The 27900-nt window shown below is 39.1% G+C and overlaps 1 protein-coding gene across 3 annotated transcripts in view; it reads left to right on the top strand.

The window, feature by feature from the left end:
- The window catches only part of LOC145767574 (piezo-type mechanosensitive ion channel component 1-like), a 125030-nt gene extending 105556 nt beyond the window's left edge, over positions 1–19474 (top strand). For 2 of the 3 annotated variants that reach the window (XM_082579423.1, XM_082579421.1), the window contains 14 exons: positions 5918–6065; positions 6392–6478; positions 7004–7134; positions 7559–7717; positions 8046–8193; positions 8682–8870; positions 9559–9651; positions 9948–10126; positions 11515–11562; positions 12481–12603; positions 13211–13302; positions 13898–14081; positions 14176–14265; positions 16564–19474. In XM_082579423.1, coding sequence (XP_082435549.1) covers positions 5918–6065; positions 6392–6478; positions 7004–7134; positions 7559–7717; positions 8046–8193; positions 8682–8870; positions 9559–9651; positions 9948–10126; positions 11515–11562; positions 12481–12603; positions 13211–13302; positions 13898–14081; positions 14176–14265; positions 16564–16729 — 1837 coding nt within the window. In that variant the 3' untranslated portion in view covers positions 16730–19474. The remainder of the gene's footprint in view (positions 1–5917; positions 6066–6391; positions 6479–7003; positions 7135–7558; positions 7718–8045; positions 8194–8681; positions 8871–9558; positions 9652–9947; positions 10127–11514; positions 11563–12480; positions 12604–13210; positions 13303–13897; positions 14082–14175; positions 14266–16563) is intronic. The other variant, XM_082579422.1, reaches the window with a different exon arrangement.
- Positions 19475–27900: the final 8426 nt, after the last annotated feature.

The raw sequence follows: 27900 nt of genomic DNA, 5'->3' as shown, positions 1-27900 counted from the left end.
ACGACGTTATGATGAAAAAATAAAGTCATTTTACCAGAGTTTTGTGATCAAACCATTGATACACGGTTCTCTTAGCATTTAACAGATCCAATCACTTGTTTTACATCGCTACAGCGGCACTGCAACTAATGACAGGGAAATTCTGTTTTTATCATATTCATATCAGGGATGCTATTGTCAAAGACAAGGATTCATAGAATTACGGGATAACCAACTAGGCTACGTTATCTGACAAATGGAGAGTAAATTACTGCCAGATATTTTTTTGACATTTTTAAAGCAGTGGCCACCCAAAGTTTGCCTCTTTAAAACTAACTCGAAGATTAAAGTTGCACAAAGTTGAGACAAAGCAAGCCTTGCATTAAAAAAAGAGAATTTACATGCAAAACTTTAATTTAATCAAACTTAAAGGTTTAAAAAATATATTACGAAGCATTTAAAGACAAAAATAAAATAAACTTAAAATACATCTCTTTCGGGCAACTTTAAACTTCGGGTTAGTTTCAGGGATGGAGGAACCATTTTAAAAGTAGGTGGGCCCAGAGGCGCAGCAGTCAAAGTCAATCATACTTCTGGGGGGCTTCGCCCCACAGACCCCCATATAACGTTGTTGCATTCCTGATTTCCTGCATTCCATGGTCGAGAACAATGGCGCATTGTATCCAACCCTCAATACGAGGAAGGAACATAATGATGATGATTCCTGATTTTTGAAATCGTTTACACTAGGAGTCGGCAACCTACGGCCCGCCAAGAAAAATCATCCAGCCCGCCGCTCCTTTACAAATTATAATAACATGTGGCCAGGCCAGTGGTTTTTTACAGTATATTCGAATGGAAGAACAAGTACTTTTCATTAATCATGTTAGAAGGCCCACGTTTTTGATTTGCAGCGTTTCTGTCTGTATAAACAAAGAACTCAACATAGAGCGCCATTATGATACAAAACATATTATTTTTTCCAAGTTAATGGGTCAAACAAGGAACGGCAAAGTTAATCAACTCAAAATAGCTTTAAAACAGCAAATTTCTCTGTTACAAAGGAAAGAAAAACCAATGAATTAGAAAATTATTTTGCTAGCTAGCCTACAAGGTAACACAATTAACAGCAAAAGACAAGAAATTGGAGAATTTGGGAAAAGGTGTAAGATGGATGTTATTGAAAACATATGTCCACAAAAAAAAAAACTACTTTTCTAATATAGGCCTAAGTCTTTCAACAAGAACCTTAACTCGACGAAAAGAAGAGATATTGGAGAACGTAACATCTAGCCAACAGTTATTGTATATCTACAGTTCTTCGCAATGGCAATAGATGAGAGCACAGACACGACAGATAAGCCTACAGCTGAGCTGGCAGTATTTGTGCGTGCAGTGAACAAAGATTTTGATGTTTAAGAATTTTTTCAGCTGATTCCTGTCAAGGATATTATTAGCCGATATTCTGCAGGCATTAGGCTACGTCAACGCCTTGACATCATGCTCTGAATCTATCAAAACTGGTATTAATAGGCTACGGCCCGCCAAGACCACGTAAAGTTTGGCTTTGGCCCGCTGTTAGAAAAAGGTTGCGGACCCCTGGTTTACACATTGCGTTATCATAATTGCTTTTCGTGCCAACAGGTAAAATTTTCCATTTTTGGTCCTGATTTGGTCAAAAAATTTACAAAGTTATTAAATTGCTCTATAGCGCTGTAAAATGTGGCGATGTAGGCCTACACACAAATAAAAAGGCAACAATACACACACAGTTATAATACCACCTGCTAGGAGTAATAATATGCAGCATTATACAGTAGGCTACGTGCAAAAATGATATCACTGTTCTAACCATAGAGTGCATAGAGAATAATTATATTGATTGATAGGTTGCTCCCAGGGCTTTGGAGCCGGAGCCCCGGAGCCGTGTATTTTCAACGGAGCTGGAGCCGGAGCTCTATGTGAAAGTCAAGTGGAGCTAGAGCCAGTTGTTTGAAATATAGCTCCGGCTCCGATGTATTTTATAAGATGCTACTATTATTGGCTGAATTCACATAATTTAACAGCAACCCTTCACAAAATTAAGAAGTTATTGGTGTAATCAGACGTCGAATTAACGAATATGTTTTAAAACGCAGTTCCGCATGACATTTTGATGAAAGTACCTTAACTTTCATAAAGTTGTGCTATTTTTTAGTAACAGTTGACTGCATGCAATTTTAAGCTTTAGAAATTAATATGATATATCGTCATTATTTTGATGAAAGCACTTTTCGGAGCCTTGAGCTGGAGCCGGAACAGTGGTATCAATAAGCTCCGAAGCAGGAGCTGGAGCTAATTTATGATAAAAGAGAACTCCGGAGCTGGAGCAACTTAACATTTACGCCTGCTCCAAAGCCCTGGTTGCTCCACCAGTCACACGCAACCACACCCACGCGTGCTACACATCGATAATGGACTCAACAGAAAAGTTTGAAGATTAGATTTCATCATTGAGCTATCAAAGATAATCAAACTAATGTGTGTCAAATGAGTGAAGACCTTTTTTTCGAACTCCCTCTCTAATTTGCCGTTTTCGCTACCTTTTCAAAGAAATTTGGCTTTCAAAAGTAGGTGGGCCAGGCCCACCCAGAAAATAACGAAGGTGGGCCCAGGCCCACGTGGTTCCTCCATCCCTGGTTAGTTTTACTGAGGCAAGCTTTGGGTGAACACCGCTTTAAAAATATTTTTTTATTTTTTTTTCAAATTTAAGAAATGTCTGGCAGTATTTTACCCTCCACTTATCAGATGACGTGGTAGGCACTTTAACGTATTCTTATGTGACATCACAGAATCACGTGACTTTTTAGCGCCAGATTGTGATTATGGTTAAGAAAGGTGACAATTTCCTTTATGAACTCAACTGATTGCGGTCATTAAGATCCTTTATGCACTCATTTCAGTTACAATAGAAAAAAGAATAATAACAGGGGTGGGAATCGAACCCACACCATTGAAATGACTATTTCCTTGCCCTAACCCGTTGGCCACGCTGTTGGTGGTGATACACTCACTTACTTTACTTTGTATTAAAATTCTTTCGAGAAGAATGCTCAGAATATTACATGCTGAGTCACATGACTGTAATGTATGTCTCGCATGATTGCGTTACTGCTTTGGCACAGAAGAGTACATTAAAGTGCGTACCAGATAACGTAGCCTAGTTGGTCATCCCGTAATTCTATGAATCTCTGGTCAAAGATAAGAATATTTTCTGAGCTATTTAAGTGACACATCTCATCATCATCATCGGCCATGCCTGAATAAGGCGTCGGCTACCGTGAGTCTCCACAACGATCGATTGTCCATACTTCTAATTAGGTTTTCAAAATTTTGGTTTGTCCATGTTGAAAGATTTTTGAAGATTTCCAAACGTGGACGTCCCCGGTGCCTCTGACCAGGAAATCGCCCCATCATTGCCGAGTGTTCAATTCCGCGTTTGCGGTAGACATGCCCGATAAATGTCATTTGCCTTTTTTTGATAGTTGTGATGAGGACACCAGGGGTGCACCCAGAGCGTCTCCACACTTCTTCGTTAGTGATTTTATCCATCCAGTTAATTCCCATCATTCTACGAATGAACCAAATTTCAGCACTGTTGATCTTCTCTATCTTCGGGCATACAGTCCAGGATTCACAGCCATATAGCAGAACTGACCAAATGTACACATGTAAAATTCTTATTCTAGTGTTTAGAGAGATTGAATTAGATTTCAGTATTTTGTTCATTTTGATGAAAGCTTGTTTGGATTGTGCAATTCTTGATTTTACGTCGCTCCAGCATTGACCATTCGAAGTGACCATAGAACCCAGATAGTTGAAACTATTTACTTGTGAGACTGTTGTATTTTGTATTTTGATAGTGCATACTGGAGTTATTTCTTTTGATGAGATGGTCATGCAGAAGGTTTTTGTTGCGTTCAAATTAAGTCCAAGGTTCTCACTTTGCTTAATGACTATGTTGAGTAAATTTTGTAAACTGGAGTTTGATGTGGCGATTAGTACTGTGTCGTCTGCGTATCTTATGTTGTTGAAGTGTTGTCCGCCTACAGAGACGCCTTCTTCGTCATCTAAATGTCGTAAGATCATTTCGCCGTAGAGTGAGAAAAGATCAGGTGAAACTACGCACCCCTGTCTAACACCTCTCCGAATTTGTGTCCACTTGCTCAGCTCGCCATCTATCCGGACTGCTGCTGATTGATCCCAGTAGAGATTTCTGAGAAGTCGGCACACATCTAACAGCATCATACAGCAACACACATCTACAATATCATAATAAAAAGAAATGCACTGCCTAAATCCTTGCATCAAGGCTTATCACAATTGAAATAATACGTAGGTTGATACTTTGGACATGGCTGGCTGCTATAAGAGTTAAACTTCACCAAACGCTAAGCAATGCTTTTTCTGGTACATAATTTGCAGGCAAAAAAAGGTACAGACATGGTTGTTGCTTTCATATGTACCTTGCTTCTTTGTCATTCCACCATGTGTCGTTCTTCGGTGATGTGTTTACGATATTTGTAGTTGTTTTCGGAACAGAGCGTTGTGTTGCTGTTTTCAATTTTGTTTTTCTTGCCTTGCAACCGACATGTTTTGGACTGTTTTTGTTTTCACAGCTCAATAGTTTGTGATCACCAGGCATGCAATTTGTAGCAAGGTGTTTTATTGTGTCAACTAACTTATTACAAGATACTGTAATGCGAAAGACTAAGCAACACTGGTTCAACTTTCGCGAATGTGTGCAGACTGCGGACAGCTTCCCATTTAGCGACATCTAGTGAATGAAATAATTCACACACAGCGGAAACTACTTTGTCAACCTTGGTGACTGGGTGCGCGTCAATGGTTTAAGGCTTTACAAGTATACAAAAATGTCAGAATTAAGCTTTTAAAGAAGCTTTCTCAATCTAAGAATAAAAATTTGTACAATCAACTCTACAGGATGGATGAATTTAAACTCTTACCTACAATATCTTGTGACAATTTAGATTTAGAATATAGACATCAAAAGAACATATCACGTTTTCAAAAAGGACTCTCCCATTGCTTCATACCATAACAAAGTTTAACTATATGACCTTTGATTTGCCAAATCTGGACTGGATTTACGTTACATTTAAGATAGCTGGATGGAGCAAAAAGGCGGTTGTTATCTTACGTTTATATATCTGAAACCACAGCACGCGCCAACATGAGACTCAATGCTTATTGTAGAATGCTTAGTGTAGTTTTTTGTTGTACCACATGTTGTTTTGTTGTTAGGCTACTTCCCACTGGCTGTTTCAAGCCTATGGAGCTATGCTTGCAGTGGTGACAAGAGACCTTGTTGTGTACTTGTGGTGTTAATGCTACTTTCTAATGACTTCAATCCTGGTTTGGTTTTGAATCTTTATTATCGGAGTGACAAAGCCTTGATAGGTTATTCCTGGTAGTTTCGCACAGGCTACTTGTAGAGGCTTTTGACGCAGGCCCGGTCACCGAGATTGACAGAGTGAAGTTTTCCGATTGTTGAAGTCTTATTGCCGGGGAATTATTCCATCCATTAGGTGCCGCTGAGTGGAGAGCAGTCCTTAGAATGCGTTGCTCAAGCACACACCCTGAGAGTCGAACCAGCGCCGCTTGATCTTGAAGCTTCTTCCTTCATGAAGTCACGCGCTAACCAACTGAGCTATCTGGGCGGACTTTCCTGATGTTCTGCAATTTACATAGACAGACAACGTAAAGAACGTTACCAAAAATGACGAATTTTCAAGTGCTGTGCTTGTATGCAAATGGCTTCAGTGCACTTTGCTCGACCGTTCCCGTTTTAAAGCGTTGGCGCTCCGTTTTCTCATCATATGGTTCAAGGTTTTCTTTGCTGTGTCTTGAAATTTAGAGTGATTTTTATTATTCACAGAATAATTCAAGTGCTCTTATTGCCATACAACCACTTCTTTGCCTCACTCCATCAGCAATTCAGCTCCATCACTGACGTATACCTCTATATGTTCTTATGTGACGCCATCAATTTTCTCATCATCGTATTTGGCTACAGCGCTTTTGGGGTGAGTTTTTTTGAAATATTTTTATATTCAATTATCGTTTAAAGAAAAGTCGCACAATAATGTTTATAGATTAGTGCTCTAAACATTAATTGGAATGAGGCTTATTAACAAAGTATCAATTTTGTCGGGCGTTTTCAATGAACAAATTTTACATCCTCTTCACCCAGATAGAAAACCAATCGTTTTTATTTTGATTTAATGGAAAAAAGGACTGTTATGCTGGCTGATAAACTTCACAATTTAAGCATACTAGATTACTGAACTTCCAGGATAATGCTACCGAAAATAAATAGAGCAAAACGTAATAGCGTGCACTGTCTTTGCAGCCATTCATTACGGCGACGGAAGACGTGGTGTCGAACATCCAAGCTAACTACATCCCCACTGGCTTCCTCGTCATGCTGCTGATACAGGTGCGTGGTGTTCATGTGTATTGTGTAGTATTGCGTCGGTAAGACTTGTTGACTTTATTTTTATTCGACGGTCTTGCTAAATTAAATTGATATGAAGCGATGACATGGATCAGATAAAACTATGCTTTTGAAAGCTTATCTTTCAACGATATGACATCAAATAAACGTGAAATGCATACAGTTGACATTCTCGTTACTTTTTGTCTATGCTCCCATACCCAAAAGACGAATATTTAGTATTAAATGTACAAAGATTCTATGGCTAGTGACATAACACGGTGATCATAGCAATCAAGTGATTATTGTACTCAAGTGATCATAGCACTCAAGCGATCATTGTACACAAGTGATCATTGTACTCAAGTGATCACATGTTGATATTGATATCTCGGAAAGTTGTGTGAGTTTATCTCTGATAGCGTTGACACTGCTGAGTGGCTGATGATTGCCTGCCCTCCTATCTAGCCTGTAATGATCTGCTCATACGCCGATCATGACGAAAGCAATCACTGATTTTCTTTTCAGTTCCTCATGATGTTCGTTGACCGTGCCATCTATTTGAAAAGAAGTTTGTTTGTAAAAATCATTTTCCAGATAGTTTTAGTGATTGGAATACACGTCTGGATGTTCTTCATCCTACCCTCCGTCAATCACAGGTATTTTCTTTCACTTGATTTCAGTTTTAAATCTTTTCAGATTAGTTTTATCACAACCAACCACAGCCCACTTTTTTCATAGCTGTGTTGTTTTAAGTACAGTATACTAACAACTGTCAAAGTTAGTTTGTAGTTAGAAATCCCAACAATACGTGATGTTTGTTCTCGACATCAGTGTATCCAGATCGGTTTCTGATGCGCGACCATAGGCCTGTTGGTTAAGTGCTTCCAAATGTAAGCTGACCGGCGTGTCTACAGTGGGCCGTGGTTTTATGTTCTCCATGCAGCTCAGTAGTTTTTAAATATCTTAGCCTGTGGTTGTGCGGTGCTGTCACGTAATTGCGTAAGTGCGTCATTACGTAAGTACGTCATGTCATAAGCTCATCACGTCAACCAATAAGATTTCATTAACTTTTCATTGCAGACCGTTCTACGAGAATCACGTGGCACAAACCTATTACTTTTTCAAAGTTATCTACTTTCTGTTGTCTGCCTACCAGATCCGAGCTTGTTACCCCAGAAGAGTGACTGGCAACTTCTTGACCAAAGCATACGGGACCGTTAATCTATTTCTCTTTAAAGGGTCAGTTGTTCACCATGCTGAGTAAAATGTTACTGTTTTATGTTGGTACCTAGTAGAATTCGCCATCACTTCAAGGGGTTAAGAAAAAAGTGATGAAATAGGCAAATTGACGAATTATGCAAACATGTCAAAACTTTAAGGAACGTGCTTGGACCTACAAAAATGTGACGAATAAAGCGAACTGACGAATGAGACGAATTCTGCTGTATATGGTAATTGGTTTAAGAAGCACTTGTCATTCTCGTTTTGCCATTTTGCTTCAACTTTGCAGCAGAGTTTCACAGCTGAACATTACTACAACAGTTATTTTCAATGTTTGTGGTTCCAGGTACCGAGCTATTCCTTTCCTCGCTGAAATCACCTCCATAATGGACTGGATGTACACTGACACCTCTCTAGACATTAGCGAGTGGATGATAGCGCGATCTGTACGTGCAAAAGTGTTTGAGATCAAATGCTGGTCAACGTTTGATGACGTAAGTTACTTTTCGAGCTGGGATGTTATTAGCCTGCATAATTGCAGAAGCTTTGAACCACATCTGCAGATTCGGTCACCGAGGTAGAATATACAAACCTATCTGGATTAAGCTTCACATCAAGTTGTTTAAATCTGACGATAAATATTGTGCAATCAGTCAACAGCAACGCCAATGTTTAAACATCCTTGCTTAATCTTGGTATTACCCTTGTTTAACCACGTAGGTTTTTATTCTGCAGTGGTGCTATTACCAAGCTTTTGTTACAGTGTTTGAAATAGATTGAGTTTCGCTTTTAACAGCATGCTTGTTAATTATTTTACAAGTGTAGATTGGACGTTCTTTTTCAGTGAATAGAACGTCCAATCTATATTTGTGAAATAAGTTTTAACCTTTGTTTGTAAGCTTTTTGTTTTTTTATTTTAAGCATTAGTTTTTTTCCCGCTTTTATGAATTTACCTTTGATTGACATGAAACATTCATCACAGTCTTATCCATCACCAAGAGGCCTCGCGAAGAGACTGTGGATCAAATACTTGATCGGTGGCTTGCTCCTATTTCTGCTCCTCTTCTTCATTTGGTTGCCCTTGCTGCTGATGAACATCGCTCTCACCATTGGAGGCGTCGTTAACAACCCTATCGCAGTCGACATCAAGATAACGCTGGGACCATTTGAAGTAAGTAGAAGTTCTTAGACAGCAAACAAGTACAGGATTTAATCTTATTTTGAAGAAACGTTTGTCGACAGCATTTTCAATGGTGAGAGCCCTGGTTCGACGTTCGAAATGCGTCGGTTTGACACCGTTCAAGAGAATGTGGCTATGTTTTTGGCAGGACACTCAAAGACATATCTGAAGATGGACTCGAAGATTGGCTTTTTTGTCTTTCTCGTCGACTTAATCCAAGTCTTCAACTACCAGGCATAACCCTGGGTATAACTAAAATTTAACTTAAAACTACAAAGACATAAATTTAGCGTTTTCGGCTTTATTTGAGCATTTACCAAAATATCCATCACTGAAAGATATTATTCGAAAAAATGTTTGCTCTACTAAAAATTTCAAGCTCGACTTTAAAGCTGGACAGTATCACTGAGTGTGTAAATTAACATCAAGAACAACAGACGCTTGCAAGTAAAACCAACAGTCCAGCTGCGTTCAAGGAGGGATAGGAACCGCACGCATTAGTTGCTTATTTTCTAAAAACTCATTTCATCGAGTTCATAGCGTTTGAAGAATTTAGATAGAAATTGAGATTTTCCTTTGGAAAAATAACGCAGCTGTTCCACAGAACTTTGTTTTTACAAGTCACGCACAAACACAAATGCGTGTATTGTCCTCGTTTACCATGTGTTATCCTTTTCAGCCGATATTCCAAGTTCAAGCAGATATGGCTGGTATCACACCATGGAGCAGGGGAGAATTTGATGCCTTTAAAAGCGAATACTCATTGAACGAGGTAATCCTTAAGTTACATTGCAACAAAAATATACATTAGTTCAAATTGTATTTTTGGCTCTTTATTGTTTGATTAGATTGGTCGAGTTTCTTTTACAAAAAAGATATTGCCTTTCTTGTGTTAGAGTAGTCTACCTCAACCACCAAGTTTTCTTTTTACATCGATTCACTGTCTGCATACGTTGAAATACAGCAAACAAGGACTGATTGCTGGCTAGGGTTAAAACATTCAACTGTTGCGAATATTTAGTCGAGTTGAAAACCTTAATTCTAACATTAAACAAACGCCTCATTTAGAACGCGGCAGCATTCCTACAACGGTTCTCCCATGACCAAGTGGTCTCTGTCAACATCGACGGCGAATCGAAGACCACTTGGATAATTAGCCCACCACAAAGGAAGCTGTTGGCCGAACGACTGAGTCCATCTTCAAATATCAGTCGGTTTCGTTTGTTGTTGGAGTGGAATATTCTGAAGTATGTCTTATATGCTACTCTTGTCCGAAAACTTGATTTTCTAAGCTTTAGAAAAGTACGTTATTCGTAGAATCTAAGGTTGTTAATAGTATTTAACTTTGATACTGATGTAGGCCAATTGCTTCTGTGCTGTTGGTTACCATAGTCAAACACTGATAATTGTACTTCAAGGCAAACTTCAGTTGTCTATTTTCAGCACACCCTTTGAACCTTTCAGTGACGAACACATTTTTTCGACTGCTTTTTTGTCCAATTTCATAAAAGGTTAATCCAACTAACACATTATTTCATTTTTTTGTAAGACCTGAGTACAGGGGTGGATGTCTGATGAGTTAACTTCTTTGTAGGAAACTGGCGCGTCCGGCCAATGTTTGTAGAGGTAGAGTCAAAGCAAAACTGGATTACTGGTTGTGTGTAGAGTTTAAACATGATTTCTACAATCTACTAATAATGATTTTTAATAGCAATAAGCAGATAAAACCAAGCAAGCACACAGCATTTTACATAACATAAAGAAACCAACATTTGCAAACAATTTCGGCTATACGGCTGCTTGGTTTCATCTTATGGTTCAACAAAGTTACCTCTACCAAAATTGTAATTTTTAATGAATTTCAATTTCTACGCACGAAATAGCGTTATTGAAAAGAAGCCAAACCAAGTTCATTCTTTCGCATCACCATTCTCACTCTAGCTATCATCACCTGATGATGTTAAACTTTGGATTTTTGTCTAGTTTTATCGTAGAAGCACATTATGGCTTGTCAAAAGAAACAGTCCGTTTTGAGGCCTTCAACCGTAAACTAAACAACCATAAATACAAATAATGTTTTCTTAGTCGGCTGCGCAGCCGAGCGGTGAGAGCCATGGTTCGACGTTCGAAAGGCGTCGGTTTGACGCTGCTCAAGAGCATGTAGCTGTGTCTTTGGTAAGACACTTAAAGGCTTGCCGTCGATTGCAGAGTGGCCCCTCTTTGACTACAATATAGCCCTTGATTTTTCATGTATGTACAATACTCTGCTATAGGGCGAAATACCAACGGCCCTTCTTAGGGCTATGGTCTGGTGAACTGAACTTCCTATGTTTTCTTTTCCCTTAGTTCTACTTGCATCCCTGTCAGTGAATGATCCCATTCAGAAAATGCTCGTTCGGTGCCTCTTAGACACAATTGTCTTCAGTCACTCTCTTTTTGAGTGTTTTAAACATTTATTGGCCGTTACGTATGTTTAAAACATTTTTCCTATCATAAAATCACCAGTTTGAAATCACGCAACATAAAAAGGAACTTCAGCAGAAAAGTCCCCTTTATTTCTCACATTAGGCTTTGCAGCCGTTGTGTGCAAGTTTCTCCATGTAAGGTACTGACTATGATCTCATTTTATGAAAAGGTCCTACCAAGAAGAAGAACGTTTGGATTGTAAAAGTTGCAGTCACCTGTAAATCAAAGTAGAGGTTTCTAACGCTTGTAGTCGATCAAAACTCGACTCACTCAGCAAATCAGTCTTCTTACAGTTATTCAACATCTGCAGAGGTTGAATCAATGTAAAAAATAACTGATTTGCTGGCTGGGAAGTTGCTCTGCATTTAGGGTTGTACTTTGCCGACCCCCCTTAAACAGTGCAGAAATGCGACGTTTTGATCTGGTGATGGTGGAAAGTTATTTGCAGTAATTTGCTACTCTCTGTTGAATTTCCGTTCATTTGGAAATTATGTAATTTTTGCGTTTTTTTAAATGTAACGTGATCAAACGTTGATTAGATGCTGTAGTTGTAGAATTTGCCAATTAGTTACTATTACTAACTTGGGTTGCATGAATACATTGATTAACACCTTATCTGTGCAATGAAACGAAAGTGTTACAGAACTATAATAGCAACTCGGAGCAACTTGAGCCAAGTCATTCGTGTAATAATTCCAACTAGACTTAATCCTGGGTCAACTTAAAGTAGATTTCTTCTAAATAATCTCTCAAATAAAATGAATATTCTGCTTTTTGCATGGAGGTTTTTAGTCTATATGCATATCTTAATAATCAAAGTGTGGCCTCCTATTACTTGAGCATGCTGTGGTATTTTCAAGAAACGTAAAACATAATATAAGCTTTAGAAAAAAGTTGATATCACGAAGTAGCCTACTCTATTTGGTGAAGGCTTGATGTTTTGAAAACTGTAGTTCATCATCGTTGGTTGTACTCCAAAATGACTATTTTGCATGAGCTCCAACCGATTTGACAGTATAAGTTTGTTTTTGTCTACAGTCTTGCCTGTGCAATAAATGAATTTTGTATTTTGTTTAACCTGCACGTATTGTAAAGAAAGCTCTCCTAAGTTTACGCCAGCCTCAATGACTTTCAGAGACCCGAGCAAAACTACAGTGTCATCGTCAAGTGGTTTCAGTCGTGTGTACCTTGGCCGCAGTGATCCTGCCAGAGCGCAATTTCACAACCTGTTGATTGGAAGGTCTGGAGTCACGAATGTGTAAGTGCTTAGACCCAATAAGCCCCTTCTGAGGAACCCGCAAACGGTGGAACAGGCTGTAAAGGTTACTTTGACAATAGTGATTCAATTTACTTGAATTAGCTCCGCTTTGCATTGACCACTCTTTTATGGTATTGATACCATTTATCGGTACCCGGACATTTTGCCGAAAGGACATTTTGCCGAAAGACATTTTGCCGAAACTCATTTTGCCTGAAGGATTAATTGTCGAAATTATACAAACGTACTATATGTATTATCATAACCTAATAACGCATAAATATCATTTACAAACAATTAGTCCTTTCGGCAAATAGTCCTTTAGGCAAAATGAGTTTCGGCAAAATGTCCTTTCGGCAAAAGGTCTTTCGGCAAAATGTCTTTCGGCAAAATGTCCTTTCGGCAAAATGTCCGTGCACGCATTTATCGTATCTCTTTCCTAATACGTGGTTGCCTCACACTCTTTTTATCTCATTCGATGTAGCAGTATGATCCATGCTTGCAGAAAGACCGTCTGCTTGAGTCAATGGCACTTTCAATAAATTAAAAATTTTATTGCATCACAATTGCATAAGTAAGCATCAGGTTGATGTCTTATCTCTTGCAGAACGGTACCTTCCCTCTTCCCACAGTTCATTCATTCGCCAGGAACGTTATCCACAGCTTCACCTGCGGAAAACTTGTATACGGATCCACAATGTGAGAATGACATTCTTGGTGGTCTCTAAAGTATAAATTTCATTAAAATACGACTCAACCGACAATCATGCTCATTTTAAGGATTTTTGAGGCCTTGAAATCACTTTTTTTATATAAAAAAACAAAACAAAGATACGTTACTTTCTGTCTATGCTTTGAACAAGTCTATATAAATTAATGAATAAGCATTTCAATCTAAAATGAAATAAATTTTCTAAGAAGTTTGTTTCTTATTTAGATTGACATTTCGGAGGTTGTTCAGTGAAATAACTCCTATGATGATCTCTAATCAATGTGTCACGCACAAACACCAACTTCTCATCATCACGCATTTGTGGCCCACTTGAGGCCTCATGAACCTTTTTTGCAATTACCGGCTAGCAAAACCGGTCCTTTTTCATTATTATAAAAGAATTATGTTATGGGTTATTTTAAAAGAATGATGACTTTAAGATTTATAAAATGGACGATTTTTTGATAGGGAACTCAATCTTAATGATTCAATTCTTATCACGTCGAGTAGTTTGACAAAACTTTGAGTAGTTGGACGCAGAACGTCAAGTATTGATTTGTGTCGATTGCATCTTTTCCGCAGTGAAACGCCTTGCCGTGAACTTTATGACACAAAGCAAGGACAACAGCACCGTGACGTCATGGTGGAGAGTGAACGCTCTGAATTCGTCGGTCTACGCAGACGAAGGGGACGACCCGAAAATGAACATGGTCGTCTTCAACGACAAAGTATCGCCCTCAAGTTTAAGTTTTCTCGTGAACTACGGGTGAGTTTTTGAAATAGTTTTTCCACAAAAAAAACTTCAAGGCTGACTCTCGCTCGACCGCTTTTTGCAACTTATTTTTCTCTTCTCGTTTCAGCGTCATCGGTCTGTACTTGTCTGTGGTTCTGGTCGTTGGAAGGCTTGCCCGTACCATTCTAGCAGGATCACCATCCACGATTATGTTCGAGTAAGGGTTAGATGAAGACATAAATAAGACAGTATACAATAGGCAATCCAGTAAATCTATCCTTTTTTACATAGATTCAACGTCTGCAGACTTTGAATCGATATAAAATAGAACGGATTTGCGAGCACAGAAAAATCCCACACGTCCATTTACATATTGCCCATCATGTGATTTCCTCTCATGAAATTGCTCCCCAGATTTTATTTCGTAAGGATTGATTGTTGTAGTTAGCTGAGATAAATATGATTTGCTTGCTCAGTTTGGTTTTTAAATTCACTGTCTTGTCAAGTAGGCAAAAATGTGTGTAACAAAACAGGCAACGTTTGGTGCTTGGGTTCCATCACAAGTAGTATCAAAGTGTAAAACATTCACCATGTAACACAGTGGTTCCCAAAGTGAGCGCCAGCGCCCTCCTGGGGGAATTTGCGACCATAAAGGGGGCGCTGACTATAAAGTGGGTGATTGGGGTGCGCTGAGGGTAAATCGGGGCAGTTACAAGAAAAGGATTGCAAACCATTTTTTGTCATGTTTCGCTTCAAAGAAATACAAAAGAAGACGGTGACTGTAAGAGCTCTGTGGCAGATATTGTGGCAATTGTGTTGGCAACGTCGCTTCGCAGTGCCTTACAAGTTTGTTGAGGTCGTAACGCATGACTTACTTTGAAGCACTGCGATTACGCTAATCCAATCTTACAATCCGAGAGTATTTTGATCGAGCGTTCGTCTTAATCTATCTTTGAGATTGTCATCAAAGCAGTGAATGAAATTACAGTATAGCGCACGCTCTGAACACACGCTTATTCAAACGATTGTGCAATGAGAATGATGAAGCTTTTGAGCGTATACTACTCCACGCCGAAGTACGATGGCTTTCTAAGGGAAATTTCTTCGCACGATTTTATTCGCTGTTTGAAACTGTCGTGGAATTTCTACAGAGTTGTAAATGTGACTCTGGCCTTGCGAATGACGTCCTGGTTGTGAGAAATGATATCGCCTACTTGTCAGACATATTTTCCAAATTTAATTAATTGAATTTATCCCTTCAGGTTAACGAAATAAGCTCGTGTTGTATCAGCGAAATTTAGCTAGGCGAGAATTTTTCCAATTCCCAAGCTTGCATCAACTTGATACCAGTGACAAAGGCATATCTGATGTTGATGTAGAAACGTACAGCAATCATCTTCAAGAAGTACACAAAGACATGGGAGTTCGATTCCAGGATGTATTCCAGTTAGATATCACTGACTGGGTAATCGACCCATTCTGTGATATTTCCGAACATGGAATTCGTGAGGAGGAACTCGTTGTCGTCTGAGCTTCTGGGGCCGAGGGTCTATCCTTTTACCACCCCAGATTCACGATGTTCCCGGACTACACTGGAAGGCTGCTTGAGAGCAGCCAGTCTTTAGTTTCATCATCCATGACGCGCAGACCTTCCACTCCGTTAGGTGGCTTGAAGATGGTACAGTTATTGATGATGTGGTCTGCGGTCTGTTCCTCGGCACCACATTCACAGGAGGGGGAAGAGGCCATTCCCCATTGGTGCATGGTTGAGCGGAAAAGCCCGACGCCCGTAAGGAGACGGTTGAGGCGCACCCATGTCTGTATAGGAGGAACTTATAACATCGCAAAGCGATTTTGCACTCAAACCGAAGTTCAATATCTCGTATCAATAGTTCTGACTACAGAACCAAATCAAAGAGAAATATACCCTCACGTGTGAAATCGGGTTAAAGTTTTTATCATTGCCTTTTCCAGCTCATACTTGGTGGAGCGTGCTTTCAGTGCTGTGACAACGCTTCTGGATATCAAAAGAAACCGTCTTGACATAGTTAAATTAAAAAAGAGGGGCAGGGTTGCGACACTTTTTAACCTTGAACGGGCGTAAAGTCCTCAAGGGATCCACGTAAAGCAGATACTTAAAGGTCAACAGAGACAATAAATAATGTCTCCTTCTCTTCAATTTAACACGTACTTAAAAAGAGTAGACGTTAATATCTTAAAATTGATTCAAATATTTTTTTTCACTTGACATAGTTAGACGGGGAGAGATTGTTCCTATCCAAACTGAAACCCGATATCAAGAGGCTGATGACATTGCACCGGCCTCATCCGTCTCATTAGAGTTGGACTAAGTTGTAATGAGTAACAAGTAACTTTAGTTTTACTATTTTTGTGAATGAGTGCTTTTGATACTCTGTTCGTTGTCCAGGGGGGCGCTATTTGAAAAAAAAAGCTTGGGAAACACTAATGTAGCATCATCTTGGGCTCCGATTGTTAATTTCTTTGTAATTTACAGCGAACTTCCGGACGTTGATCGTATATGGCAACTTTGCAATGACCTGTACCTGGTGCGTGAGGAAGGCGAATTCGAGTTGGAAGAAGATCTTTATGCGAAATTAATTTTCCTCTATCGCTCACCGAAGCTGCTCATTGATTGGACAAGAAAGATAAAGACAGATTGAAACTTTTAACTTCACAAAGTTGTGCGCTTAAAAGTCCTGAGCATAGTCCACCTACGAAGGGAAGATTTTAATTTACTATAAGCAAGCTAGCAAAATTTTTCTTTTTACATAGATGCAACGTCAGCACACGTTGAACCAACCTAAAAAGAACTGATTTTGCTTTGTCGTCTGCAGACGTCGAATCAATGTCAAAATGACGGATTTTGTTGTATTGGATCCTCTCACTGCCAGCTTTAGTGGAAATCGGAATACCACTGTCAAAGATTTATGTATTTCTTCTAAATAAAAGGTCATTGCAGCTTTTCCACAGTAGTCCCTACCCAATCACCAAATAAGCTCTTTTTTACATTGATACAATGTAAAAAAAACTGATTTCATGCCTGGTCATATGCCGCTGCTGCTATTCAACCACGTCTTATTACGTTACAACTTTTATCTTCAGATTTTTTTAAATCAGGCGGAAATCAATTCATTTTTCTGTTTGATTTACACCCTCTTTCTGAAAAGATGTTTTAGTTTTTACCATTTGGTACAGTAGCAAATAGTATTTTTCACATTTGAACTGAAATGTGATGCAGATAAGTTTTTATTATCATCGGCAAGGTGGTAACAGGCATTTTCAATCGACCTTTATACTGCAATAGAATAAGGTTTGAGTAACATAATGCGAAATAATTTAAAGCCCACTGATTTGAAAAAAATAAATATCGTCCCCCAGGCAGCAAAATGTCTCTTTTTTACATTGATTCAACATCTGCAGACGTTGAATCAATGTAAAAAAGGACTGATTTGCTGGCTTTAAACGGCTAGGTTTTCTCTGTATGCCAGCATGTCGAATCATGTATGCGGATGGTGTTGTGTTTCCTTGCTTAACTTTGCAATCATTGCCTTCCAACCATTATTATCAACCGTGAGTATCATGGAATGCCTTAAGAATCATGCTTATTTCCACCGTTTGCGAACGAACCCAAGCGTAATCAAGAGACGTAATAACCAAGCCTTGGGCGTTCACCGTTCATGTTCAACCATCACTCAACGCCATAAACTTTAAATTGCTAGACAGTAGACAATTTAATTTTTTTTCTTATTTTAGTTTGTGAAAATTTTCACAGACCGTTTAAAGTTGGTATGAAACAATCGAGATGAGAAGCAAAGGCAAATGAAGTTACCAAAATGTTTTTTTGGAAATTTAAGCTAAAAAATGGCCTAAATCAACTGACAACATTTACATTGTTAACGATTTTTGCTGCAATTCTGAGTATGACAAATGACAATGCTTCATATCTCCCATGTCTGCTTTTAAGTATCAGACCTATTTTAAATCTTCAACGTGCAATCAAAGTTGAACCAAACTCTGTATTTTGCTACAACTTATCAGTGCCAGGCTGTATTGAAACAAACTAATCTTGTCAGAATGGAGCCGAGAACATGAACCAAACTTTCTGTCGACAAGTCATAATTTTAAATGTCTGTTTCAAATCACGTACAATTCAAGCAGTCGTCTGTTTCGCGTCCAATAAATGTTGATGCATGTTAACTTTTCAATCACGCTTAACCAACCAGCTAAACTAGGTTTTGCTTTGCAAAGCTAAAATGTAGTCCATCCAGTGAGAGCGTAGCCTACTGCAACTGAGTTAAATTTGGCATGTAGGCCTACTAATTTACACGATATTTTTGCACCTTTTACTGTAGTTGCTTTTTTGCGATTGACTTCTGACGAATGTCTGGAGAAGTTCTAAGATCTTTTAGCAAGGACGGGCTACCAATACAAACGCTACTTTGCGTGTTTCAACATTTTATTTCACAAATCTTGCAGAGAAGGCCTGTAGTGTACAGTGCACTCAGCGTGTTTGCTACTAAAACGGTTTATGAATAGTTCAGCTGTTAAAAATTAATCAGTTTTTTTTTTGTATCCAGGCTTTCACCCAGTAGTTAAAGATCTAGATTAAGCCGACGGGAAGGCAATGAAGCCAATCTTCGTCCCCACCTTCAGCCATGCCTTTAAGTGTCCTGCCAAAGACACAGCCGCATGCTCTTGAGCGGTGTCGAACCGGTGCCCTTTCGATTGTTGTTCCAGGGCTTTCACCACTCGGCTGTGCAGCCGAATTAATTAGTTCATTTTAACTTTAGAAACTTAATATGAAAGACATAATGTTGCTGGGTGAAAAAGCGGACGGACAATTGTTGCATGCAATAGTTGAGCATGACCATCATCAGCTTCATGCTCACCCGCTGTAAAAAAAAACATTGTATTTCGCTCTTTTTGTGTGTCGTTTTACGCATCCCAGTTGTGGAACAAATTTAGATCTTCCAGTATAAAACGATTACGTGTTGCTTACAATAACTCTTTCAGAATATTGCACAATTTGCCTCGATATGTCAGTGCCCGTGAATATCAAGTAATGAATCACATAACAACGTTTGATGCTTTATTGAGGAAAAACATGTTTTCATTTGCCAACCATTGTATTCACTCCTCAAATCGCTTTATATCATACCTGATGTCATCTGATTGTTTTTATGTAAATTTGTAACAGTAGATATTTAGTGAGCTGTTAAACTGACCACATCCAAAGCTCTCAGTGACCTTTTTGCATTTGCAGTTTGTGTATTATTTCGTTGTTTTGGATAATAATTTCTCCCGCTTTAGCTGTTATAGGCTACTTAGGTCACGTAAAGTAGCCGAATAGATTATTATGTCACGTACTGAAATAATAGGCTACATTTTCAGGAAATAATAAACAATTAAACACCCAACAGTGTCTCTCCCGATAGCTTAGTTGGTTAGGGCATACTTTCGTGAACAAAAAAGCTTCAACATCAAGCGGTGCTGGTTCGACTCTCGGAATGTGCGCTTAAGCAACGCGTTCTGCGGCTGCTCTCCATTCAGCGGCACCTAATGGATGAAATAATTCCCCGGCAACAACATTTTAACAATCGGAAACTTTACCCCGTCAATTTTGGTAACCGGGCCTGCGTCAAAAGCCTCTACAAGTATGCGAAACTGCTAGGTTTTGTCAGTCCGAGGATAAAGATTCAAAACCATCCATGAAACTTGTGCATTTAGATTTTCAAGCTTTGGTTTGTAGCCAAATTAGTTTAAAAAAAACATGACAAGCGAGAGAGAAAGATGTTTGTTTATTTGACTTTCTGATACGAGTCGCGAAAAAGAATCACAATTACATACACATCAAAATATAGCAATAGAAAGGTCTGGCAGCACCGAACAACCTTGCGGTTAACCGGTGGTAGGCACTTTAAAAAGCAGATATTTGTAATAATCCACGCGCGTATCCAATCCAGCCACGAACCAATGAGATGCTACGTTATCTTTTTTTTTTTAGTCAGAGAATTAATAATTACTTTGAACTTTGTTTGGTAATTACGGAAGAAAAAAGAGCTATAGCAGAGGTGGGAATCAAACCCACGTCATTGTAATGACAACTACCGCCCTAACCCAATGCGCCAAGCCGACCGATGGCAAAGCGATGATTTAATTTAGCTAGAATTTGCGTTTTTCCTTTATTCTTCCCAAACGCAATCTTGATGACGTCATTAAAAGCGTAGCTTCTGATTGGTTCGTGCTGGATTGGATATCTGCATGTTAAAGTGCCTACCTTAACCGGTAGGCACGTTCAATGTATATCACTTGTCGAAGAGTGCCTGCTTTTCAATGTGAAATTGCTTTGTGTTTTAGTCACAATTTTTCTCATAAACTCCATTGATTGCAGTCACTAAGATCCTTCTTGCACTCAGTTCAGTTGCAAAAGAAAAAATAGGATTAGCAGAGGGTGGGAATCGAACCCATGCAATCGAAATTACTCCTCCTTTGCCCTAACCCATTAGGAAACGCTGGTGGTGGCGATGCATTCAGTTAAATTTCTTTGTACAGTATCAAAGTCCTGGCGCCAAAAAATCACGTGATTGCATCGACCAGTGGAAGATGAATCGTAGACTATGTCACGCATGATTGCGTCGACCAGTGGAATACGTTAAAGTGCCTACCCGGTTGCAACTTTCCAAAAGGTACCATTAAAAAGTCCCCTTAGAGAAACAAAAGAAAAACGCAAATCATAGTTAAATTAAGTCATCGGTTTTCCATGATAGGCACTTTAACAAGTCGAAATTCTGCCACTGAAATTGACTACAATGCAACCGCCAACCAATCAGAACGTGTTATAAGAGGCTACCGTCCAATTGTGACCCTTTTAGCACTCATCCAGAGAGTTAATGCTTGTTTTGAACTTTAATTGGTAATTATAGAAGAAAAAGAGCAATAGCAGTGGTGAGAATCGAACACGCGTCAATGAAATGACTACTTCCTAGCCCTAAGCCAACCAGCTGACAAAAAATCCATCATTTAATTTGCTTTCTATGATCTTCTTTTCGCCATTTTTTACGTCACTTAAACCGTAGCTTATGATTGGTTGGCGGTTTCATTCTAGTCAATTTCAGTGGCAGAATTTCGACTTGTTAAAGTGGCTACCCCCTTTAACAAGCAGATTTCTAATAAACCACGAACCAATCAGAAGCTACCCTGTTCATAACGTCATGAAGGTTGAGTTTAGGAAGAATAATCGAAAAACGCAAATTCTAGCTAAATTAAATCAATACTTTGCCATCGGTTGACTTGGCGCATTGGGTTAGGGCGGTGGTAGTTTTTTTAAAAAATCACACCTTTTAATAGGCTGTAAAACTACGTTTCGCTGAGGTCCAAATTTAAAACTTAAATCCAGTCTCATTGTCTCACAACAATCACTCAAGTTTCAAATCATCACCTCAACCAACGCTTCAAGACAACTTTCTACTTTCACTTTACTACGCTGAAGAGATCTGAAGATCGAAACACTGGCCTTTGTCCGTAGTTACTTTTCGTAATGTCTTTTTAGACATTCTTTTTGAGTCAATAATACTTGTAAAGAAATAAAAAAGAGTTAAAAGGCATGTAAATTTCACTCTGTGTGGAGCTACATGTACTTGAGAGGTTAACTGTTATTTTTTTATTCACTTGTTGATTCATTCATATCAGTTTGTATCCTCTGGGGATCCTTCTCTTGTATCATGGGCCAATCCTATAGATGTTTGCTGGTACACCCCTTCATTTTCTTTGAATTTTTATACTTATATGTGCCGCTAGAATCTAATTTCTTGAATTTTAGATCCATCTCAGATGATTGTTTTGTCCTAGCTCAGTTGCAAATTCTTGTCTTTTTTTCTAGTTTTTATTTTTAACAAATTCCTGCCATTTCTTAGCACAAATTCTCTTAAAAAAATCACACCTTTTAATAGGCTGTAAAACTACGTTTCGCTGAGGTCCAAATTTAAAACTTAAATCCAGTCTCATTGTCTCACAACAATCACTCAAGTTTCAAATCATCACCTCAACCAATGCTTCAAGACAACTTTCTACTTTCACTTTACTACGCTGAAGAGATCTGAAGATCGAAACACTGGCCTTTGTCCGTAGTTACTTTTCGTAATGTCTTTTTAGACATTCTTTTTGAGTCAATAATACTTGTAAAGAAATAAAAAAGAGTTAAAAGGCATGTAAATTTCACTCTGTGTGGAGCTACATGTACTTGAGAGGTTAACTGTTATTTTTTTATTCACTTGTTGATTCATTCATATCAGTTTGTATCCTCTGGGGATCCTTCTCTTGTATCATGGGCCAATCCTATAGATGTTTGCTGGTACACCCCTTCATTTTCTTTGAATTTTTATACTTATATGTGCCGCTAGAATCTAATTTCTTGAATTTTAGATCCATCTCAGATGATTGTTTTGTCCTAGCTCAGTTGCAAATTCTTGTCTTTTTTTCTAGTTTTTATTTTTAACAAATTCCTGCCATTTCTTAGCACAAATTCTCTTAAAAAAATCACACCTTTTAATAGGCTGTAAAACTACGTTTCGCTGAGGTCCAAATTTAAAACTTAAATCCAGTCTCATTGTCTCACAACAATCACTCAAGTTTCAAATCATCACCTCAACCAACGCTTCAAGACAACTTTCTACTTTCACTTTACTACGCTGAAGAGATCTGAAGATCGAAACACTGGCCTTTGTCCGTAGTTACTTTTCGTAATGTCTTTTTAGACATTCTTTTTGAGTCAATAATACTTGTAAAGAAATAAAAAAGAGTTAAAAGGCATGTAAATTTCACTCTGTGTGGAGCTACATGTACTTGAGAGGTTAACTGTTATTTTTTTATTAACTTTTTAAAGCATTGACTTTAGTTTTGAAATCCACGTTTACAATGCAGCAAAGAGGGTTTAAACTCTTATTCCATATTTCACTAAGTTTATATAAACCTACAAAATACAGATAGCCTATTGAGTGCACGACTCTTTATAAAGTTAATAACTTTCGCAGCATTTTGCACATAAGTGTTAATATGCAGTGCTTTGTGTAAGATTTGTATACTTTCTGCGACCCCCGAAGTTCGTTACGCGACCCCTCAAGGGGTCGCGACCTCCACTTTGGAAAGCCCTGTACTAAACTATAATAAACATGAGCAATGTTTCCTGTAATACATATGTACGAAGGCGATAAAAAATTCCAGAATATCGAGCCAACTGCAGCGATAAATGTTTAGCCTAATGTGTGACCAGAGTGACAACCAGGTTAGATTTTCATCGACATGGATTCTCAGATACTTAACTGTTTTCACTCTTTCTATCACTGTTTGGTTTATACACAACCTGAAATTAGTTTCAACAGTACGCTTTGGTACTTTGTTTATTAAAATGTAGCTTGTTTTAGAGTAGTTTAAGGAGAGTTTATTCCTTCGTAGCCAAGCATCAATTTTATGCAGTTCAGAATTGGTTTCTGTAAAGAATCCAATTCTTCACCACGTAAAGCTAGATATGTGTCGTCCGCAAAAAGCACGGTAGAAAGTTTAGACACTTAAGGAAGATCGTTAATAATAATATACATTAGGAAGACAAGAGGTCCCAATGTTGAACCTTGAGGGACTCCTCAAAAATTTTTTTGCATACTTGAAGCAGAATTACACAATTTGGTATCTATTGGTAAGATATCTTTTCATCAGCTCAAGAGAAGTGCCACGTATTCCGTAGCAGTGTTGAAGTTTACTTATCAACATGTTATGGTCAACTGTATCAAATGCTTTTGACAAGTCAAGAAATATGCAACAGGTATAAAACTTTTGGTTCACATTGTTTAACAGATTGTCATAGAGCTTGCTTATTGCCATTGCAGTGGATGAATTTTGACGAAATCCAAATTGTTGAGCACTCAAAAGGTGGAATTTTTCTAGATACAGTCGACTCCGCTTATTTCAGACACTTTGGTTCCGCTCACTTTTGGCCGAATTAAGCGGAGAAACAGCTTTGTCTGAATTAAGCGGAAAATCAATTGTTCGTTTCATGGTATGCGGAAAGGCAGACAACACATTAAAAATACAGTTCCGTTGCGTAATAAATGAATTGCAGCTGCGCTATACTGCAGTAATTGGCACTGATCGCATAAAACGCACAAGAATTACACCTTCTGGTTAGTTGTATTGTAGCCAGTAGCGTATTTAGGGGGGAGGATAAAGGGCGATGGCCTCCCCCTAATGAGGTAAAAAATATCAGGTAACAAAAATACAAATTTTGCAAAAAAAAGTTGCAGCCCAAGACATAACTGCTTGGATGATTCATCCTGCGCAATTGTGTTACAAGACCTAAGGAGCGATAATAGGCATTTTCACCAACTTTTTGGCAAGGCTTGCTCAGTTTTGGACGAAGAAATTCGAATGCTGCGGAGAGCACCTAGACAACAACATCGACCTAACATTCCAGCTGAAACTGCGGAGATCTAATTTCAAACAAACAGTTTTTTTCCTTTTCTTGACAATTGCATGGCACAAATTCACGAGAGATTCAATGAGCACTGCTCGCTAGCTTTTAAAGTCAGCACATTTCTGTCTTCATTGATTCATGAAAATGAGAACTGCCCGATCGACGAGATTTTCGACTTCGATCATGAAATGCTGGATGTTGAACCAAGCAATTGCTTTGCAGCTGCTATTGAATTGCAAAGATGAAGAGCGAATTGGTTTAAGTGTAAGGATAGTTTATATGTAAGTATGAGAATGGTTTGTTTATAAGTTGAATTAAGATGTAGGCTGTCTAACTGCCTTGTAACGCTTCTGTGTTGATGAGATGACGCTGCTGAGTTTGAAGTAAAGCTTCTGGGTTGAGGGGTAGACGTTGCTGGTTGGATTGACTTGAAAGCAACACTAGACTTGGGAAATCATCTTGTATTGCGTCAGTTGTTGCAGCAGCGATCAGAGCGAATTCAGAACGCGTCACGTCTTGCCATAAGAAACGTGTTGATCGAAAAAGGAAGATTCATACCTAGTCTCTTAATTTATATGCGAAACAATATTCATCCGCGGGTTGCAAGGCGCAAAGCTAATTAAATAATAATTGAAACTTGAAAGGGCTAAACAATTGAATTATGAGAGCGTTGGACTGCACTGCAGAATGATGGCTGGTGACGAATATAAGACAGCAGTCGGTACATACGTTGGCCCCAGTCAAAACGACGTTGAAGCGTAGATGAAACGTCGTGATTGACGAATAATTAGGTTATGATGTAGTGACTGAAATTGAATGCTGGGGCGCAACTGTAATTGAAAATGCAATGATAGTAAAATTTACAAGTGTGGTGGACAAATTAAGTAGGCTACACAAGCAGGTAAGCTTTCATGGCTGTCCAGTGTCCATGCCCCGCCTCCGAAGAGATAGGAGTTGACATCCATGGAAGCAAACCAGAAAAGTAAAAAGTACATAGGCTAAGCGGTGCGCGCGCAGGGTTGTGCGAGACATGAATGTCCGAGAGTCATATTATTAGTTCGAGTTTTTTTGATGAGGGAGGACAAGACGACAGCAGTTGATTTGGAAGTTCGGTGATGTATATGATGAGCACGACAGCAGTTGAGTTGTGAGTCCGTTGATGTATATGATGAGCACGACAGCAGCTGAGTAGTGAGTCCGTTGATATAGGACGAATATGACAGGAAAGAGGCCAGCTTGTATAGTTGCAAGCTGTGTGACATGCAGCCATTGCATGTCGAAAGTGGCGCAAAATAGCGGCACTGGTTTGGTTGACGTCGTGGTGTGCTTCTGACATGGAGAAGGCTTGAGACGTCGTGGTGTGCTTCTGACGCAGAGAAGGCTTGAAGGATGGACAATGCAGCAATTGCATGTCGAAGGTTGTGTCGCAAGTAGCGGCAGACATGGGGTTTACCATGTTAGAGTTGCGTCGGTGGCTGTGGATAGCCGTATTGAGGGTCATCTCCGTGGAGGCATCTCGTGGTTGAGGCATCTCATGTTGAGGTATGTGATGAGGGACTGTTCAACTCAGTGCAAGTCGTGGAGAACATGGGGTGCTGTGGTGCCATGTTGAAGTGGTCTCATCAGTGAGCTTGTCGTGTCATCATTGTGGTGCTGTATTGAAGTTCCTTGAAGTCTCGCATCAACCTCTCGCAGCAACCGTGTTGATAGGCAGGTCTGAAACAAAAGTGATACAAAGTAGCGACCGCTAGAAAGTTACACATAAGCAGTTCAGACACATTAAAAAAAAAGCGATGCATGCGGGGATACAAGTAGTTGCAATATGTTGCATGGCAGTGCCATGGGCGGCAGACGCCGACTGATGATGGGACACATAATGAAAAAAGAATAGCGATACATGCAGGCATACAAGTTATAAAATTGGCAAGGCAATGCCGGCTGGATAGGTAGGAAACGAGACAAGAAACTATGAGAGTCGTAGTATAGGTACTGAGTAGGCTCAGCACTCATTAAAAAAAAAACACGAGCATAAAAAGTTGTTGTAATGTCACATGACTGTAGTTAAGCGAGTGATTATAAAATGGATGAATGGATGCAGTTTTCATGTCTTGCTCAGGACGGAAAATTGCTGTGACAAAATAGCGGCAAGCGCAGACTGAAGCGGTGTACGAAGCTGTGATGTAGGCTACATACCGAGATAAAATCGGTAGGCTGAAAAGTGAGTTTGCAGCATGTGAAACAATACAGTAGGTGTATGGCGGTTGCTTATGTAAACACAGAAATATTTGCGCTGGCAGTTGACCAGCGCGCAATGAGACATCATGACGTAGTTAGTTGACATTGCAGTGGTTAGGCTAGTCATGAAGGCGATAAACTTGATTATAAAGACACAGAGGTGGATCCGTCACCCTTACATTGATGCAACGTCAGCAAACGTTGAAGCAATGTAAGTATGACGAATACCGTTGTATGGGGAGTGACGCCACGAGAAACTGTAGGAAAACGAGGCATAGTGGGGAAATGAAAAAGGAGTAAGGGCGGCAATAAGCTACTTGCAATTAGTTAAAAAAATTTTATGCAGTGGTTTTATAGCAACAGTAAAGATAAGGTACCGTAGAAAAAGAATGGAAGTTATAAACGAAGCATAAAGACTACCGTAGATAATTACATAAGGTTAAAAATTTTAGCATGCAGTGGTCTGTATGGCAACCACAAGGTTAAGGTACCGTAGAAATAGAAGTTAGAAACTATGCATGTAGAGTACAGGAGATAATTACAAAAGTTTAAAAAAAAATTGGCAAGCGGTGGTTTCTATGGCAACCACAAGGATAAGGTATCTAGGAATAGAAGTTAGAAACTATGCATGTAGACTACAGTTAGAGATAATTTCAAAAAGTTAAAAAAATATTTGAAAAAAACGTGGTACATTACCAGGTGGCGTGGATGCCTTTGTTGCAGGTCGTGAGTTCTGAAGATGTACTCGGGGTCACCATTGTAACGCTTCTGGGTTGAGGGGTGATGACGCTGCTGAGTTTGAAGTAAAGCTTCTGGGTTGAGGGGTAGACGTTGCTGGTTGGATTGACTTGAAAGCAACACTAGACTTGGGAAATCATCTTGTATTGCGTCAGTTGTTGCAGCAGCGATCAGAGCGAATTCAGAACGCGTCACGTCTTGCCATAAGAAACGTGTTGATCGAAAAAGGAAGATTCATACCTAGTCTCTTAATTTATATGCGAAACAATATTCATCCGCGGGTTGCAAGGCGCAAAGCTAATTAAATAATAATTGAAACTTGAAAGGGCTAAACAATTGAATTATGAGAGCGTTGGACTGCACTGCAGAATGATGGCTGGTGACGAATATAAGACA

Source organism: Aplidium turbinatum, chromosome 3 (genome assembly GCF_918807975.1).
Source record: "Aplidium turbinatum chromosome 3, kaAplTurb1.1, whole genome shotgun sequence".
Taxonomy (NCBI): Eukaryota; Metazoa; Chordata; class Ascidiacea; order Aplousobranchia; family Polyclinidae; genus Aplidium; species Aplidium turbinatum.
Note: the sequence above shows the minus strand (reverse complement) of the source record. Positions and strands in the feature narration are given on the sequence as shown.